Consider the following 14915-nt stretch of genomic DNA (forward strand, 5'->3'; position numbering starts at 1 on the left):
CGCGCCCCCTGCATCGGCAGGCGGACTCTCAACCACTGCGCCACCAGGGAAAGCCCTATTTTTTCATGACCTGGGTCCTCCCCTCCTCCATCCCACGCCCTCCTCCCAAGCTCCCTAGCCAGTAGCCCGAACTTGTTTTCTCTAGAGGGATTTTAAATCCAGCTGTTTTATGGAGATGCTCATCGTTATTCTCAAAGGCAACAGCATTGTGTTTCTTTTGCCAGGATGCCCATATCCGTGACATAAATCAACCCTCTGGTATACACACACATTCTCCCTCTCTCACTCCCTCCCTCCCGCTTCCTCTTCCTTCTTTCCCACCCACCTTCCCCACCCGACCCCGCTCCCTTCAGCTGTTATACCTGCCACCAAGGATGCAGCTTCTCCCTGTGCCTCTTCTCTGCCCCCTGCACCCTCCTCTCAAGTTGCCTCTTTCTTTAACTCTCTGCTTCATTTCTTAATATCACTCTCTCCATTTCCCAGCTTTGTCCCATGTACCGTATTTCACCTGTTCCTATTGCATCGAATATTTTTTCCCATTTCCTCTTCATTTTTCATTGGCAGCCATGATACCCATCCCATCTTTGGAGTTTATTTCAATCCAGACTAGGATTACATTTGGCCATATTCTTCCTTTTTTTTTTTTTTTTTATCCTAAGCATCAGGGTGGACCAACGTCAGTGTTCTAAAAAGTGCCCTAATATCAGCATATTCATTCTTTTCTGTGATGGTGGCAGAAATCCTAACTAAAGGGCATTTAGGGTATTAAGCCTACTCTTTTCTGAACATACCCTCATCTTAGACTTTCAAGAAGAAATACCCTCATCTTAGACATTCAAGAGCATTGGTAGATGGCACACCCTGACAGCAGGGGGTCTCCGTCTAAGGTGATTGGGAAGTTTCCAGGTCTTGGCCAGCACTCCTAGAGAAGGGATAACTGGTCAACCAAAGGCTGGGCTGGGAGTCCCAGAATGAATCCCTGCTCAGGCTGTCACTAGGATGCTGGAACTCCTCCGGCCACTTCTGCCCACGTCCCCGTCCCTCTCCCACAGGGTAGCAAGTGAGACGGGCCTGTGGCTTTGTTACACCATGTCCTCTCGTCTGACACCATCGGCTGTTCTAACTGTGCCTGCTTATTGATCTGCTTAGAGTAGATACTAACTGCCGCTTCCTGCTAAACTTGTTTTTAGAAGATATAATTTTTCAGCCTTTTAGGCTGCTCAAGCTGTCCTTCACTGGCTGAACTTGGGCTTTTGATGCGTGCTCCCTCCCTGGGGTGCCAGGGGAGCCAGGCTCAGGCTGAGATACCAGCAGATCAAATATGAGTCCTTGTCTCTCTGTGCTCCTGACTTGGCATGCTGGGGTGCGTGCCCCCCGGGATGTGGGGAGGGGAGCCTGGGGCTCATCTCTTTCATGTCTCTGCAATCTCACCATCCACCATGCAAGGCCGAGGGGGAGCTGAGTGAAGGTGGGTGGATTTGATACCCTGGAGTTCAGAGAGAGAAGGGGCATATTTCCCTCGAGGGAGTCCTCTGCTGGGGAACTTCAGTGAGGTCGTAAAAATGCTGCATCCTCTCTTTCTTTCTGCCCCTAAAAGAAGAAGGAAGTGTGACGTTAAATTTATGAGAACCAGTGGAGTGCAATGAAAATAACACTGAATGTGGTTTAGAAGACATGCATTCAAATCCCTTTGGGGCCACTCATTCTTTCCATAAGCTTGGGCCAGTCACCTCTCCCCACTGGACTTCTGACTTTTTCTGTAAAGTGAGGGGGTTGGATGATGTGGTTGCTAAGGCTTTTTGCAGCTTTGTGGGATTAAATATTGGCCACATTAGAGATAAATATCAGATAATGTAGTCTCCATTTTTTTCCCCCTTGAAGCATAAAAAGACTGTGAAACCCAAGTACCTAGATCTAGAGCAGTAGTTCTCAGCCGGAGGCGACTTTAGCCCCCAGGGGACATTGGACAAAGCCTGGAGGCATTTTTGGTTGTCTAAACAGGCTGAAGAGGGGTTGCTCCTAGCATTTGCTGTGCTGGGGTGATGGTAAACGTCCATACAGTGCACAGGACAGCTCCCACAACAAAGAATTATCTGGCCTCAAATGTCAGTAGAGCCGAGCTTGAGAATCCCTGATGTAGATAAAGGCAGTAGTTTGTACAATATGTTCGATTCAGTACAGCAGTCTTTCAGGTGACCACAGCTTACCTCTTTTCCTTCCTGAGTGTCATTCACTTACTCTACCCATTAAATATTTTATATCTAATACATCTAGCCCATTAAATATTTTGCCTCTTATTAAAAACAATTACGTTTATACATTTTTCTTCAGGGAATAAAATTCCTTTTTTTAATCTGGCTTTTCTCTAATTCTGAATACTATTTATCTTCCTAATTTCTGTCCCCTGTTTTTCCATCCTCCCCATCCATTCAGCTCCCTCCCACCAGTGATCAGTCCCTCTTTGGCCCTTCCTCTGGCCTCCTTCTCTGTCCCTTACCCACTTGGTTCCTTCTGGCCCATAGGGCACAGTGGGTAGCTGCAGCAAGACGAAGAGGCCGTCCTATTGGCAGGCCAAGATTGCTTCCATCTTTTCCGTGAACTCAGCATCAATCATGGAAAGACTTGTGGGCCCTGGGGCCTTCTTGCATTTGGCAGTGGTACCCACTGTAACCCGAACAGGATGTTCAAGCTAGGGGCTGGTGAGGAAGGTAGATGAAACATAAATAGTCAAGGGGAGTATGTCCAAAAGGGCTGAAGGGTTCCCTTCTTTGTGCAACCACAAGGGTCTTGATTTCCCCCAGTGGTTTTTGCATGTCATGAAACTATTTTCTATCCAAGTTTTGTACCTTTAAAAGACTTATATAAATAAACTTACAGGTTAATCAAAAAATTTTTGTCATGCCCAACTTTTGGATCAGAAATACAGTCTCTCTACCCCCCTGGAAAGGTTGGCATCTCCATGAAAGAGGTGGCTGGATGAAAAAGCTCACGGCCCGAAGGTGGGAAAGAAATACCAGGAAAGAGATTCAGTTATTACAGGACTGCATCAGGGTTTACTGGCATGGTGTCTAGTCTGGAAACTAGTCGCGTACAGAATATGCCTCAGTGCCTGCTAGCTATGGGGAATCTGGCTGTGGTTATTGTGAACCGCCTCACTGCTTCAGAATGTCTTTCTTTTGTTTCTCTCCAGCGACAGTTGGGCAAGAACATCAAGTTTGGGCAGCCACCACCCAATGCCATTCCCACGAAGAAGGCAGACAGTGGCGAGGCTCGCTTGGAAGAGGATCCGTTCCTGACCAGTCCCATGGAAATTGTGACTCAGCAGGACGTCATCCTCTCAGACACCGAGAACAAAGTAAGGCTCCTCCAGGGAATGACTTGATTGCTAATAAGCCCAGGAGGGTACTGGGCAGTGGACAAGGGGCATCAGTAACCCTGGGGTCTGCAATGTAGGGAATAAGGTGGGAGAAGCTTTCCTGATGAGTAGCCCAGGGCTGGAGGGCACTTCCCGGGCCAGTGCCTTGATCTGCAGGGGGACCAGCTTGGAAGAGCCGGAGGCAGGGGAGACGTGCCCTTTGCCCCAGCTCTTCCCAGTGTCTTCCACTTACTCCCGGAGACTCGGGCTGACCCACCTCTTCTGGGAGCCTTGCCCGGCTTCACCTCCAAGCTGCACTATCTCCTCTGTGCCCTCACTGTGCATCCTCAGTGCTTCTTACACATCTGTGCTCCGTCTGCATCTGTGTCCACGTAACTATTTTCTCTGCATCTCTAAACGTTGAGTTCCTTGAGGACAAACTGGATCTTACGTGTCTCTGTCTCCCCAGGACATCGTTACTGCTTACTTAGGAGCACTGAATGATTACTTGTCGAATTGGACTAATTTGAAGGGAAATGAGGAAAGAAGTAGGTGCTCAATAAGACAGAACATATCCAACAGACCAGCTTGAAGTCTATCTACTTAGTGTGGAAAGAAAGTCACACTGGTCCAGCACTGTCCTATCTAAATTTGGTCTCTTGACACTTTGAAAGAAACACTCTGAGCATACCCTGAAATGAGAGTCCCTCTAGCAGCAAAAGGGACACCCTCGGGCCTCTTATGGGAAAAGGAAGAAAAGTCCTACCAGTAGCTAGATAAACTGTCCTCTAGCTGAGGCTCTGAGTCTTCCCATGCTTAAAAGAAAGTATTCTCTGTGCTGTGCCTACCATGGCACATGCCTGAAATGACACTGGGTGTTATTAAGATGCCCCTGGAAGAAGTCGTGCTTGTTATCAGCTAATATGTCATAAGAGTAGAACAGAAGATAAGTGACTTGTAGAGCAAAGGAAGGAAAGAAAAGGTGGACAATCTCCTCTGTTGCCCATCTCTGCCTGGCCCTGGCCCTGGCCCTGATGACTCCTGGCGCCCACAGTTGTGGGTGGTGGTGAAGCAGGCATGGGGCCCATCTCTCCCACTGGTCCAACAATGCTCTCTCCAGCCTCTTGAGTGCTGGGCAGCAGCATGGGTCATCAGCCTTGACTCAGGGATTTCCTATGGACCAAAGCAAATGTCTTCCCTGTTACTGAAGATCTAATAAGTGCAGGGCACTGTGGCCTGGGGGAGAAGGAGGGTCACTCGTTCAGCAGTTGCTTCCCCAGCTGTGGGCGTCGCAGAGATGGGCCGGATTAGACAAGGGGCTGCCTCTGTGTAGTTTACATTCTAATGAGAGGAGAGTCAGACAACAAACAAGTCAACAAATAGATACGTATCATAATTTCGAATTAATAAAAATGCTGCACAGAAAATAAAACAGGGTGATGGAAAAGTGAGTAATATGGTTGGAGAGAGGCTGCTTCTTTAGATAAGGAGGTCAGAATAGCCATGAGCAGGACCAGAGGGGCGAAGGGTGTTTTAGGAAGAAGGGAGAGCTAGTACAGAGGCCCAGAGGTGGGGCTGAGCTTGTCCTGAAGGAGGAACAGAAAGCAGGCCAGTGGGGACGAGGGCAAAGGGTAGGTAGAGCACAGTATAGAGACTGGATCATGTAGACCACAGGAGAAGGGGTAAATTTTGTTCAAAAAGTAATAGGAAACCTCTGAGTAGTTTTAAGCAGGGCAGTGATAATCTGATTTGTGTTTTCTAAAGGTGTTTCTAAGTGTGGTACAGAAAAGGGACTGAGGTAGGGCAAGCTGATGTTATGGCTCTGTAAGAGACAATGAGACCCTTTTTTTTTTTTTTTGCGGTACGCGGGCCTCTCACTGTTGTGGCCTCTCCCGTTGCGGAGCACAGGCTCCGGACGCGCAGGTTCAGCGGCCATGGCTCACGGGCCCAGCCGCTCCGCGGCATGTGGGATCCTCCCGGACCGGGGCACGAACCCGCGTCCCCTGCACCGGCAGGCAGACTCCCAACCACTGCGCCAGCAGGGAAGCCCCCAATGAGACCCTTTTGTAAATATGGGCGATACAAGACAGAAGGTACAGCTGGTGCAGGTGACGTGATGTGCATGTACCCAGGGCAGGCAGGGCGACTGGGATGTGAATCACCAGCCTTTTTCTTCTCCTTCCTTCCTCCCTCCCTTCCTCCCGTCCTTCCAAGTTTTCTTGCCTCCTCTGGTCATCCACTTCCTCAGCCCAGCCCCTGTGTGCCCCTGGAAGGGCCCTCTTTTTCATGGGGTGGAAGGCAGCCAGCAAAGCTGAGAGCTCTGAAGTTGGGGCCCTGCTTCCCAGGTAGGGTGGCAGCAGGGCAGCACCTGAGATTCTCTCATCAGTGGGGAAACACATCAAGGACTGAGGTTGGAGACCGCCCAGATGGGAGATGTGTTGAACTCGGGGGAGAGGGGAGCACACACCGTGCCTCGGGAGCCCTGGTGGAGTCCGGACATTAGCAGAGTCCCCGCCGTGAACCTGCCGGCTCTCTGCAGCCAGCTGCGCCCCTGCGTGGAGGAGGGGGTGGCCCTTGCCTGCACAGACACTGTCTGGTTGTCTGCCCAGGACTTCCTGTGCTGGCGTTTGACTTGAGCACTCTCTCTACTGTTCCAGTCCAGTGAGACGCCAAGTTCTCCGGGTCCTCTGAATCTGCCTGGAGCCGGAAGTGAGATGGAAGAGAAGGTAGTATGATTTGAACTTGTGTATGCAGCTTCCTTACTTTAACTTCCATTCTTCCTTTTGTTGGGCGATCTGCTGCCTCATTTTTCCATTCATAAATGCTACCTTTGTCCATTACTTTAAATTCCTTCAAAATGCAACCAGTGGTAGATGTTGGAGTGTCTGTTTCTATGGTGATGTAACTGCTGGAACTGAACCCTGCTCTGAAAAAGAGCCACACTCCCGCCACGCCTGCGTTTGGGCTCTCAGGTGTTGGTAGTTTTCCTAGGTGTATCATGTATTTTAAGACACCGGTAAGCGATTGAAAAAAACATTCAAAAACACCTGAACGTAAAGCGTGTGTAAGGAAAAGTCTCCTTCTATTTAGAGGTGCCCCCCAAAAGACCTTAGCATTTCTCTACTTGTGTGTATTTTTGGTTTTTAACTTACACACGTTCCCCTGAAACCTGGGACGTTACCTGCAGGAGCCTAGGGAGCCCTGTGGAGATCACGTGCACCGCTTCTAGAGGCCAGTCCGCTCCCATGAGGACCTTTCACCTGCACAGGGGTCCAGGGGTCTTCCCGGGGTCTGGCAGACAGTACGGTGAGAACAGGGCATGTCCCTGAGTCTTCTGAAGGGGATGACTCAAGACAGTTCCACCACCCAGATGAAGAGGCCCAGCTTGAATAACCAGAAACGAAACATGGCATTAAATCTCAGCTTGAAATGCTTTATCTGCGTCTTCAGTCTCTCACATTTGGCTTTAACTCCTTTTACTCATGCATCCATTAGGGGATGGAAATAAATGTTTAACTCATCTCTCTTCAACAGTAGTTTAGAATTTGACACCTATTATAAAGATAACCATAAATAAATAAAAGCTTAGGAGACCAAAGGCTGGGATTATTTTTCCTTACTTCCGTGCTTCTTGTCATAAATCAGTATTTACTGAGCGTTCGTTTTGCTCTTGGAGCTAGCTGGCTCCTTTATCTTTGTGCGTAAATATGGAAGATAATTGCAAAAAGCAAAGCCACCAGCTGAACCCCATTGACTCTGCCCTTACTGTGCACGGACACAGTCAAAACAGGGGAACCCTGGCCTCCGCTGATGCTGAGCCTGTATCTCAGCTGCTGGAGAAGGCAGTTAGGGCCATGAGCGCCCTCTGCTGCGCGGTGGTGCGCTGTGGCCAGGAGCCCTTGCCTCGCTGCTTGCCTGTGAATACGCTGCAGTTAACAGGCGTGGCTCCTTACGATCTGATTCAGCGTGGACTGTGAGCCTCCGTCTCTCTGACCTAACTAAACGTATACGGTTGGTCTGAGGTTGCGCTTCGTAAGTGACCACACCTGTATTACAGAGCCGCAAGCAGTTCTGCGGTTCATCCTTTGCAGAATGGCCTTTCCCCTGTGTGTAGCACATTTCTGCCCTTCACCTTCTCACCCAGGCCTCCTCCTTTTCACTTCCAGTGCACCAGTGCTCGGTGACTTTGGCATGATCGTGCTAAAACACTTTTGCTGATTAGAAATTTTATGCCCTAGGCAGAGAGGTTATTATACTTTATTGTTCCTTCACTCTTTTAGCAAATATTTACTGAGCACTTACCAAATGAGATTTGCTACTTGGGCATAAAGAGGATTGATACAAAGGCCAGAAAGATACATTCCCTGTTTGAGGAGGCTAACGTAGGAGCTGAGGTATGTACCCACCATGTCTGTGGCAGTAGAAGGCTCTTAGAATTACAGAGTTCTTAGCACAGAGATGAGCTAGTCCAGGGCTTAGCAAACTACTACTAATTTTAGGCCTTGTGGCTGTAAGTTGCAACTACCAGACTCTGCTTTGTTCTGCTCTTCCTTTCAGCGCAAAGGCAGCCAAGGGCAATGGTGTGGCTCTGTACCAGGAAAACTTTATTCACCCAAACAGTCTTCAGGCAGGACTGGCCCACCTTGCCTGTCTTACTGACCCCTGATCTAATCTAACCCCCGTACCATTCAGAGTAGGAAAATTAGTCCCTGTAAGATTAAAGGACCTTTACAAGTTAATACAGATTATCACTGGCAAAACAAATACTCAACGTCTTTTGATTACAAAAGCAGCGTTCACTTCACTGTGCCCACGAGCCCCGTCCGCTTGCCAGCATCTCCTGCGCCGGGCTGGGTAAGGTGCAAGCTCCAACAAGTGCCGCCATTCCGGGATTCCCTGCGGGTTGTTCTCTGATCCGGACTGACTTCACATTTCAATCTCCACTGTAGGCTGCTCCAGTTAAAACGTCTCGGCCAAAAAGGCACTTCTCCTCTGCCGGCACCATCGAAAGTGTCAACCTAGATGCCATCCCCCTGGCCATCGCCCGCCTGGACAACAGTGCTGCCAAGCACAAACTGTCCATTAAGCCAAAAAACCAGAGGGTGTCAAGGAAGCACAGGCGACTTGTCGGGGTATGTATGGCCTGGCAGACACCCTTGCTGGCTGGGCATTAATGTTGCCCAGCAGGATGGTGCTGTGAGGGGCCTATGGAAGGAACTCGGTCTGTCCCTGTCGGGGATGGCTGTGTCTCAGGCACAAGGGTGAAGGGGCTCATTTCCTTTCCACCACCCTTTCTGACTTGTTGCCCGCCGGTGGCTGGTGGACCTCAGAGAGAGAGGCTGCCTTCCGAGGGGCTCCAGACACTGTGTGCTTTGCAACAGACGGGTGGCCCACTTTCCTGTGCCACGGCTTGGCCAAAGCTTTAGTCTGATTAGAGGAGACTTCTCCGTCACAAGTTTCAGGGGACATTGATGAAGCACAAATTTCATTTTTCCTCACCTTTCTAATGCTGGACTACCAGTTTTCCTATGATTATTCACGTGTATTAAAAAAAAAAAAAAAGGAATTTGAGGATGACATGTAGAGAGGTAACACAAAGACGAACTTTTCCCCACCCCCAGTTTACTCTTGGTGTGAGGGATACCCGAGGTTACCTGTCTCTGTGCGTGGTTTGGCGTACGTGTTAGGGCTTGGGTTAGTTTTAGAGGACGGGTTAGAAATAGCAAATGGGATAGAGTAAGGCTTCGGGCGTGTATTAAAAAAAAAAAAAAAGGAATTTGAGGATGACATGTAGAGAGGTAACACAAAGACGAACTTTTCCCCACCCCCAGTTTACTCTTGGTGTGAGGGATACCCGAGGTTACCTGTCTCTGTGCGTAGAGAGGGGAACGTGGCCCCTACTTTTGAGATTAGGAGGGCCACCCACATCGTGAGTAGGGTTGTAATGGTAGCCTGTGCACAAGGAAAGCTAATTCTGTTTCCCTTGCCAATGTTAGGATCGACAGAACGAGCAAGGTGGCTTCCCGCATCAGCTGTCCCTAGACCAGAATGGGCACCCTGGAGAAGACAAGCCAGTCTGGCATGAAGAGGAGCCAGAGGCGCTGGACTCGGAGGAAGAGAAGCGACGCCAAGAGGAATACTGGCAAGAACTTGAGGCCAAGTGCAAACGGCAGAAGGCCGAAGCGGCAGAGAGGCGACGCCTGGAAGAGCAGAGGCTCCAGGCCCTGGAGAGGAGGCTTTGGGAGGAGAAAAGAAGGCAGGAGGAGCTCTTGGAGGAGGAAGGGGAGGAAGAGGAGGGAGGAGTGCAGCTAGAGGCAGCGAAGAGGAAGCGTGACGAGGAGGCGCAGAGTCCGGAAGAGCCAGGCTGCCGAGGCCCGGCGCGGACGGAGCAAGACGAAGAAGGGCGCCTGGGCGCCGAGGAGCCGAGTCGCCTGCAGGAAGAGGCGCGGCGCCTGGAGAGACGCGCGCAGCAGGAGGAGCTGGAGGCGCGGAGCCGGCAGGAGGCCGAGAAGCTGCGGCGGGAAGAGGAGGAAAGAGCGTTGGAGGAACCCAGAAGGCTGGAGGAGCAGGGGCGGCGGGCGGCCGAGAAGCTGCGGCGGGAAGAGGAGGAGAGGCAGCAGGAGCTGGAGGCGCGGAGGCGGCGGGAGGAGGCGGCGGAGGAGGCGGAGGAAAAACGGAAACAGGAGCTCAGAAGGCAGGAAGAACTGGAGGCGCAGAGACGGCGGGAGGACGCGGAGGCGAAGAGGAGTCAGGAAGCGGAAAAGAAGCCTCGGGAAGCATCGAGAGTGGAAGAGGAGAATCAGCCGCTGCTGGACCACAAAGGGGGCTTGGGGAGCCCACTTCAGAGCGACACTGCAGAGAAAGCAGAACAAGAACGCCTGACACCCGAGAAGCCAAGAGAAAACTCTGAGGAGCCGAGTGTTTGGGTGAAGCAGAGCCAAGAGGCCACCGAGCCATCAGGCGAGCAGGCCGGAAAGCAGGGGGATGTTCCCGGGCATCAGCCTTGTGGATGGCGGGAAAAGAGGGAGGAAACCAAGGCAGAGCTGCCCCAGAAACAAGAGGCCCAGGTGGAAGAGGCGTTGGCTCCAGGAGAGAAGAAAGAAGCTGCCTCTCCAGAAACAGACAGAAAGGTGGAGGAGCTCAGATGGCAGGAGGTAGATGAGAGGCAGACCATGCCCAGACCCTACACTTTCCAGGTGTCATCCGGAGGGAAACAAATTCTCTTCCCCAAAGTCAATCTGAGCCCCGTGAAGCCCATGAAAGATGAGGGGCTCGCCTCTGGTCCCCAAGAGCCAAAGGCCCCCAAAGCCAGCCCGGCCTCCCACGCCCTGCCCTCGTCCCTGAGCATCCCACACACGGCCATTCTGGTCACGGGAGCCCAGCTCTGCGGCCCGGCCGTCAACCTGAGCCAGATCAAGGACACGGCGTGCAAGTCTCTCCTGGGCTTGTCAGAAGAAAAGAAGCACGTGGATGTCCCCGCCCTGGAGAACCCACCCCGAGCCCCAGGCGACCCCCGGGCAGGCAGTGGGAAGACCAGGCCCTCCCAGGAGTCTCCGAGCAGTGCGGCCGCGCTCGCTGAATGGGCTTCCATTCGGTCCAGAATCCTGAGGAACGCAGAGAGTGAGCAGCGCGGCGAGAGAGACCAGTCTCGGCCGGGTGATGAACACACGCCCAGGGGCCGATGTGATTCCCGCGGGAACCTCCGGAGGACCCCGCCGGTAAACGCAAAGTTCTCCATTAAGCCTGCCTGGCAGAAATTCTCTGATGGGGGTGGGGAGATCTCCAAACAGAACACGGAAGCGGAAAGCGTTAGAAAAAGACCCCCGCCAGGTCCCAGCGAAGAGGCCCGGCCCCAGCTCCCTGCTGCTGATACTAAAGAGCCCGTGAAGGGTGCAGAGAAACCGGGGGCGCACCAGGAGCCAGCGGACACCACGGAGGGGTGCAAATTTGCCAAAGACCTTCCATCTTTCCTTGTTCCAAGCCTTCCTTACCCTCCACAGAAAGCAGTGACCCAAGCAGAACCCGTGGTCACTTCGGACAGCGAGACCACAGGTAGAGAAGGAAAGCCGGAGCCCGTGATGCCAGGTGGGGAGGATAAAGCTTCCCCTTTTGGAATAAAATTGAGAAGGACCAACTACTCCTTGCGCTTCCACTGCGACCAACAGACAGAGCAAAAGAAGAAGAAAAGGCACAGCGCCACGGGGGACAGTATCAATGGGGCGCCGTCAGCTCCCGGGAGCACAGCTGGAGAGAGAGAGACAGAGGCTGCGGCCCTCAAGCATGGCCCGGCCCTCCCCCCTGAGAGGAAGCAAGCCCCGGCCCCCTGGAAGGACTCTGGTGAAAGCCCTCCCAGCCACTCTCCTCTTGCAGCCCAGCCTGGGCCCCCAGCAGCCAGCAGCCAGCTCCGGGCTCCAGAGCAGGACAGGGCAGCAAACAGAACGCCCTTGGCCCAGAAGCCAGCCCTGGCTCCCAAGCCCGCGGGCCAGACTCCGCCGTCCTCTCCGATCTCCAAGCTGAGCAGGCCCTACTTGGTGGAGCTGCTGGCTCGCCGGGCGGGGAAGCCTGACCCGGAGCCCGGCGAGCCATGCAAGGAGGGCCGGGACAACGGGGGCCTCCGGACGCCCTCACCCCCGCCGACTGAGGAGAGGAAGGACCAGAAGCGGGACGAGGAGGAAGAGGTGGAAACAGAGAGGAAGCCAGCTTCCCCGGCGCCGTCTGCCGCCCGGCAGGAAAAGCCTTCCGCGACACCCGAGGCGGGGAGGAAAGGTGCGTAACCCTAGGTTGCAGAACCTCGGCCTCTGTCCAGCCTGTTGTCCGTGCCCAGGGCCGGAAGTAGCCCCCGGAGCTGGCGTTGGAGCACTTCCTTTAATTAGAGGCTGGTGACCCGTTCCCCAGGGGCCCTCACTCATGGATCAGAGTGAGGCTCTTTACTTTTCTTTACAGTTTTGGAAATGTGGACTGACAGTTGCGTGTCGGCAGTTCACACCGTTAGTGATCCTTACTTAGCCAAGTAATAAGTTGGAGGTGCTGGCAGAGAGTGATTTCGCTTTCAATTGGCAGTGGAAATTGAAACGTGGTCCAAGTTAATGCAGGTATCATTCATCTTTATGAGGGGCCTGTGCAGTGACAGCAAAGACTGTGGAGTTTCCTAGACCAGTGTCTGTGTTCTGTCCCTGGGCACTAGCGGCACCCAGGTGGGAAGTTAGGGGGCTTTGGACAGCCCCCCTAAGGAGCCTCTGTGTGCATAATCAAGTTTGTCTCAATTTAATGCACAATGCCCACATGTGCATCCTGACCCCACCAGCTTGCCACTGAGAAGCCCTCCGATACGGAAATTTTAGAGCGACCGTTACTCCTGCCTGTGCCTAGTGTTTCTTGATGCTGGATGTTTGGGGCAGCATGGTGATCACCTGGATTGGCTTTGGGGCCCCAAGAACCTTCATCTGATACTTTTTCTTTTCTGTTTTGCAGAGTAGGTGGTCAGGTGTGGTTCATAGCCCAGGAAGTTAGTCGTATTTCTCAGAGAAATTCTCCCCTCAGGTTTTTTAGGGAAGATTTAGGTAATTGTTTAGGTTTGGGGTGATTTTTGCAGAGGAAAGAGCTGTTTCCCAGAGATGTTGGTTTGGTTACTTGCCTTATGGAAGACGCTATTGTCCTTTTTAACCAAGCCTTGCCCCAAAGGAGGGGATTGCTGAAGCAAGTGAGGCCCACACGTCCAGAGGACCTGTGCACCTCCTTTGTAGGCGTCCACGGTTCTGCTCAGACGCAGCGCAGGGTTACGTCCCTTCCCCTGTTGTGTCCATCCTCGATCTGGTGCAAGGCTGTGGCGTGGAGTAGGCTGGGGCCGGGGACCCGGGTGTTGTGGCTGCAGGAATTGAGATGGCTGTGCTGCCACCAGAAATCCGGGCTGCCTCTGTGGCAGTTTTCTCCCAGGACCTGTCTGCCCCAGATCCAGAGCCAAGCTGCAGTGTGGAGTGAGTGGGGTGCTCTTGCTTGGCTGGGAGACAAACTGCGGCATGCTTCTGTGGGGCTGCCTGAGCACACACTGACAGTGACCACCACCCCACCGGATCACACCCAGGGCCCCCAGTCTGTCTCTGTGTAGCTAGACTGAGTCTTTCCCCAGGGGGCCAGTTGGCCCAGGTCTCACGCCAAGCGGTGGTTTGGAGTGAGTGGGGCTGGGGTGTTCACCCAGCTCAGACTGGGGAGTGCAGCAAGGTGGCAGCCACCAGTGCAGAGTTCTCTCCACCACGATTGTTGACCAGCCAGTGCACGCACACTCCTCACGAGTAGAGTCTAGGCTTCTCCAGCCCTTCTGTCTGTCCCAGAGGTTCTCCCGGCAGCCAAGGGGACTTGTCTCCTCCATGTACAACACTAGGATTGGGATGCCCAGTCTGTGGTTCAGCCTGCTGGCTCCCCAGGGCAAGGGTCCACCCATACAGGCCTTCTCTTCCTTTTAGATCCCTCTCAGGGGCAGGGGTCCCAACCCTATGCCTTTTTGTCCATCCTACACAGTCATGTGGAAATCTTTCTTGCAGCTTTGGTTGATAGGAGTTCTTCTGCCACTAGTTTCCAGCTAGTGTTCCATGAAAAGTGTTCTGCATGTAGATGTATTTTTAATGTGTTTGTGGCAGGAGGTGAGAGCTCTACATCTTCCTACTCTGCCATCTCCATCCCTCCCCGCCTCCGGAGTCCTTAAACATACCATTTGTTATACACGGCCTTCTGATACATGGGCTGAGTATGGTGTCTGCATCTGGCTACTCAGTATTATAAAAGCTCGATTCTATTATTTCTAGATTTTAAAATAGGTGAATAGAGATTTTCATCTTTTCTTTCTTCACTCTCAGTGAATTGCCTTGCACATCCTTTAAGGCACACACACACATTATTTTGGAGACACCAATTTAGAAAGAGGTCTCCCTCCATTCCCTAGGTGGAGGTCAGCAAGGACCAATACATGGGCCAAGGCCCTGGGAAGGCATTGACTGAACCCACTCCAGTGGGAATGGAAATAGCAATAATAATCCCCCAGTGTCTGTCCTCCAATGCTTTGATTATACATATCACCAGATATCATCTCATTCTGAGATTCTCACCTCCTTCCAGTGGGTAGAACAGATACTAAGTGGTCCTTTCTCCCAAGAAGTGACCTACAGGAGCAGTGATTAGATGCCAGGAGACACTTGCTCATCTCCCCAGAGCCTGGAGGGGGGAACTTGAGTGGGCGGGCTGTGGTTCTGCTCATTCAGTGAGTATAGAATGAAAGAGAATAGGTTTAAGCATTGTCACAAAATAAAATTTTAATTAGACACTTTGAACTCCCCCATTAAAAAGATTATGTGATTAACAAAGAACTTCTCTGTCTTTTAAAACCTTGACTGAAGTTAGGGATTTTACTGTTCTGGAAAATTTCAACAACAGTCATCCTTTGTGCTTCATCAGTTACAAAGTGCTTTTGTTTACACCATCTCATTTAATCTCACAGCACGTGTGCATTGTCCTGGCTCCATTTTACAGATGAGGACATCAACATCCAAAAAGTTAGGTGACTTGCCTG

General features: G+C 52.1%; 1 protein-coding gene across 1 annotated transcript in view; it reads left to right on the forward strand.

Annotated features, from left to right (window-relative positions):
• CRACD (capping protein inhibiting regulator of actin dynamics) overlaps positions 1 to 14915 on the forward strand; it is a 35551-nt gene that overhangs the window by 4616 nt on the left and 16020 nt on the right. The window contains exons 3-6 of the mRNA XM_007471264.1: positions 3191 to 3355; positions 6013 to 6081; positions 8305 to 8487; positions 9352 to 12121. Coding sequence (XP_007471326.1) covers positions 3191 to 3355; positions 6013 to 6081; positions 8305 to 8487; positions 9352 to 12121 — 3187 coding nt within the window. The remainder of the gene's footprint in view (positions 1 to 3190; positions 3356 to 6012; positions 6082 to 8304; positions 8488 to 9351; positions 12122 to 14915) is intronic.

Source organism: Lipotes vexillifer, unplaced genomic scaffold (genome assembly GCF_000442215.2).
Source record: "Lipotes vexillifer unplaced genomic scaffold, Lipotes_vexillifer_v1.1 scaffold1191, whole genome shotgun sequence".
Taxonomy (NCBI): domain Eukaryota; kingdom Metazoa; phylum Chordata; class Mammalia; order Artiodactyla; family Lipotidae; genus Lipotes; species Lipotes vexillifer.